General features: G+C 40.8%; 1 protein-coding gene across 1 annotated transcript; it reads right to left on the bottom strand.

The window, feature by feature from the left end:
* Positions 1–464: 464 nt before the first annotated feature.
* ANKRD34B (ankyrin repeat domain 34B) lies at positions 465–2,203 on the bottom strand. Its single transcript, XM_060235767.1, has one exon. The coding sequence runs from the start codon at positions 2,201–2,203 to the stop codon at positions 692–694; it is 1,512 nt and encodes a 503-aa protein (XP_060091750.1). The 3' UTR covers positions 465–691.
* Positions 2,204–3,862: the final 1,659 nt, after the last annotated feature.

Genomic DNA, 3,862 nt, shown 5'->3' with positions numbered 1-3,862 from the left:
ACTGGAGAAGTGAGAATAGATATTAAGCCAGCTCTCCCATCAGTTATGTAGGTGGATCAAATTGTAGCTCTTTTTCAGAATGCTACATTTTTTGTATTATCTTTGCAAATTTTACTTTTCATTTGTAAATAGATTTATCAACATTCAGCTTGTTCATTTACCTCTCCTTAAGTGTTTGTACCTTTAAAAATGTTAAATTAATTCAAGATAATAGACTCTGACCACAATGAAACACAGAGTTATGAACAAACCATTAAAATCTATTTGCATTAAGGGCTATAATGCGAAATAGCCATTGTACAGTCCACATTTCTGCTGTACTGCACAGAATTTAGCCCATGTAGCTGTTCAAATATGGTCATATGCTTGCTATAAAGCAACAGTTAGCTGGAGTAGAGAAGGTTGGGCCTAGAACTTGATTTGTATTCTGTATGACTTGTGTGCACACTACGGAGGAATATATCCACAGTTTTCTAATTTTTATTATAATGTCGATGATAAGGGCAGCAATATTTTAAATATGTAATTTGCAGCATATCTTTTTTGCCACTGAATCTCAAGGCAGATTTTTCATAACAACAGAAATGGATATGTTGCACTCTCACTACGAAGAACTCAGTGCAGCCAACATTCATACTGAAAAATATTGTTCGTATGTACAAGTTGTATATCATTGCTGCATGCTAATCTGTTAAAAGTTTACCAGTTGCTTGATCTGCTCAGTTTGTAATGACTGCCTCCTCGTCAATAGAGTTTTATTTTTGAAGTCCTTAGGATATGCAGGTGCTGTTGGGATGAGGGTTTTCTGCCCATAAGGAATCACTGCAGATATCTTGTAGTTATCAGAGATCAGAGGATGAGGATTCACATTTAAAGGGGGTAGAAAGCCTGGTCTAACCTGAGTCATGTGATCTGAAACAAGGGCTCCTGACCCTCGCCTCTCTAGCATAGCATGATTTTTCCTGCTCAGTAGATTTGGAGGCATGTTTTCTATCAGTTCCCTAGAACTTGATGACAAAGATGGAGAAGGGGAGAGAAGCTTTTTCTTCCCTAAAAGTGATTTACTGTCTTCTACAGGAGGTCCTAATCTAGTTAACTGGGAATCAGAGTTGTAATGATTTGCCCCTCGGTTTCTTCTCTGAACAATGTTCTTCAGCGTAGATACAAAGCTCATTGGGGCTGAATCTGAATTTTGATCTACAGGAATTTCACTCTGGGTGTGGCTGACCTCACCAAACAGTGCATGGGAATTTATCTCACCACATGACATTTTTCTGGAGGCAGTTTGCTCAAAGCTCTTCAAGAAGTTGAGGGTATCTTTTATATCAATGCTGTGATGTCTGGTGATAAATCTCTTAGATAGGGCAAGATTATTGATTTTTAGACACAATTCTTCCTCTGGAGTTATATCCTGCAGGTCTTCTTGTAAAGAGGAGATTCTGTTCTGGTCAAAAAGTGAAGGAGGAGCCTTCACCCGGGGCTCAGAACACATGTGCTGCACCTGAGGTTTTCTGGATGGGGAGGGTGGCTTAGGTATATCCTCCTTTCTTCCAGAATGATGAGGCTCTCTGAAGTTGAACAGAGCTTTTTCTGTACCTTTTGAGTTTTCTTGTGGAGATGGAGAGGTTTTAACTTCTACATCCGATGGAGAAGTGCAAGAACTTGGAGACAGACATTCCTCGTTGTCAGGAGGTGGCACATTTAAATACTGTCTAGTGGTCTGCTTTCCAGATGGAGATTTATCCTTCGTAATAATAATGACTTCTTTCCCTTTTGCTTTGCAAGCATCTAGAATAACTTTGAGGCTTTCCTTATCATCTGAATTCACTGAGTAAACAAGAACTGAATTACCAGAATGGTCTTGTAAACTTAAGTCCGCTCCATTTTTAAGCAGTAAAGAAATAACTTCAGGGCCAGTTTTCTGCAAGCAGGCATGCATCAAGGCTGTCTTCCCAGTTTTATCCTGAATGTTTGGATCTGCCTTATTTTCCAGAAGGTATTTCACCATTTTTACTTTGCTAACACTTTGACTGTCCACATGCTTTGTCTTACAAGCAATCATCAAGGGGGTTTCACCACGGTCATTGCTTTCATTGATGTAGGCCCCACCTTCTAGCAGCAGTCTTGTGAGACGAAGTCTGCTGTGATAGACAGCTTTGATCAAGGAGTTTCCATCAGGTGAAAGTTCTATGGCTTCATCCATCTTCTATGTGTTTTTGAACTGCAGTTGTTGTAAAGGTCACCTAAATTTCAGAGACATTTAAAACAGAAAAAGATCAATAACAATGTCCTATTTCTGACTGCCTGGAACAGCACATTTTGTATAAGCATCAGGTTGCTTTGCATTCTCATTCTGATCAAAAAAGTCACTAGGACCAAGCTACAGATTACATTAAAATGAGTGTAACAAAAGTCCAATAGTGCCTTCTCAGAAAAGTTTTGGAAATGGTGTGAACTGGAGTGGATAAGTGAGAGTCACGGTTAATCCTTCCATTGCCTTAGGGTTGCCAGACCCGACCCGACCCCAATTGAGGTGGGGATCCCCTGCCCACACACTCTGCTCCCCAGCCACTGATCAACTGGCTGGCAGGGATACTGACCTAGAGAAAGAGAAAGGCCCAGGCCTTGGTACCAGTGTCACACAGGAAGCGAAATAATCACACCAGTGTTGCCCAGGTGACACTGGTATTTTGGCAAAAACTCTATGATAGAAGCTGGTTTTACCAAAGAATTTTTGCCCAAATACCAGAGAATCACCTAGACACTGCTTTTGTGATAACGTCACTTCCTGTGCAATGCTAGCATCAAGGCCTGGCTCTTTCTCTTTCTCCAGGTAAGTCCCCCCCCATCCCCCTACCTTGCCCATTGCAACTATACATTTACTTTCTCACATTTGATACATTTACAGACTTTGAATCCAGTGTTTATACCTCCTTGGGAGAAAAAGTTGTAGAAAAGCAGCAGGTAGGAGAATGGTTAATTATTTCTTTTACCAAACTTCAGAGATCATCTCATTCCAAAGCAGCTTTTCCTTAGAATGGGCCAGTTTTATGTTTGAGCTGGTTCAACTGACTTCTACACCCTTCTACATTCATTATACCATTTAAGGCACCATAAGGACAAAGGATTTTACATCATAAGCAAAACCGATTACGACAGGTGCAAGCAAGACAGCATTTCTGTATCTAATAACAGAAGATAATGTTGACAGCTATAGTTTGTCCTACAGAATAAAAACTGTATAATACAAACTGTACAATACCCTTTCTTCTCCTTCATACAGATATTGAAGATTCATACCCTCCTTTGCATCCGACCATCTTTACTGTTGACTTTGAACAGAAATGCTTGCTGGAGCATTATGGCCAAGATATAAAAACTAGGATTGCTAACTCACATTTTAGTTGTATCTGAAAAAGTGAGCAGTGACTCACAAAAGCTCATACCCTACCACAGATTTTGTTAGTCTCTAAAGTGCTACTTGACTCTTGCTCTTTGTGTTTTCATAAGAACATAAGAGAAGCCATGTTCGATCAGGCCAACGGCCCATCCAGTCCAACACTCTGTGTCACACAGTGGCCAAAAACCCCCAAGTGCCATCAGGAGGTCCATCAGTGAGACTAGAAGCCCTCCCACAGTGCCCCCTAAGCACAAGAATACAGAGCATCACTGCCCCAGACAGAGAGTTTCAACAATAAGCTGTGGCTAATAGCCACTGATGGACCTCTGTTCCATATGCTTATCCAATCCCTCTTGAAGCTGTCTATGCTTGTAGCTGCCACCACCTCCTGTGGCAGTGAATTCCACATGTTAATCATCCTTTGGGTGAAGAAGTACTTCCTTTTATCAGTTCTAACCCGAC

This window comes from Heteronotia binoei, chromosome 4, assembly GCF_032191835.1.
Source record: "Heteronotia binoei isolate CCM8104 ecotype False Entrance Well chromosome 4, APGP_CSIRO_Hbin_v1, whole genome shotgun sequence".
Taxonomy (NCBI): Eukaryota; Metazoa; Chordata; class Lepidosauria; order Squamata; family Gekkonidae; genus Heteronotia; species Heteronotia binoei.
This window is presented reverse-complemented; position numbering and strand designations above follow the sequence as displayed.

Excerpts from the sequence above, each read along its gene's own strand:
- ANKRD34B (XM_060235767.1), bottom strand. The coding sequence starts at position 2,203 with ATGGATGAAGCCATAGAACTTTCACCTGATGGAAACTCCTTGATCAAA.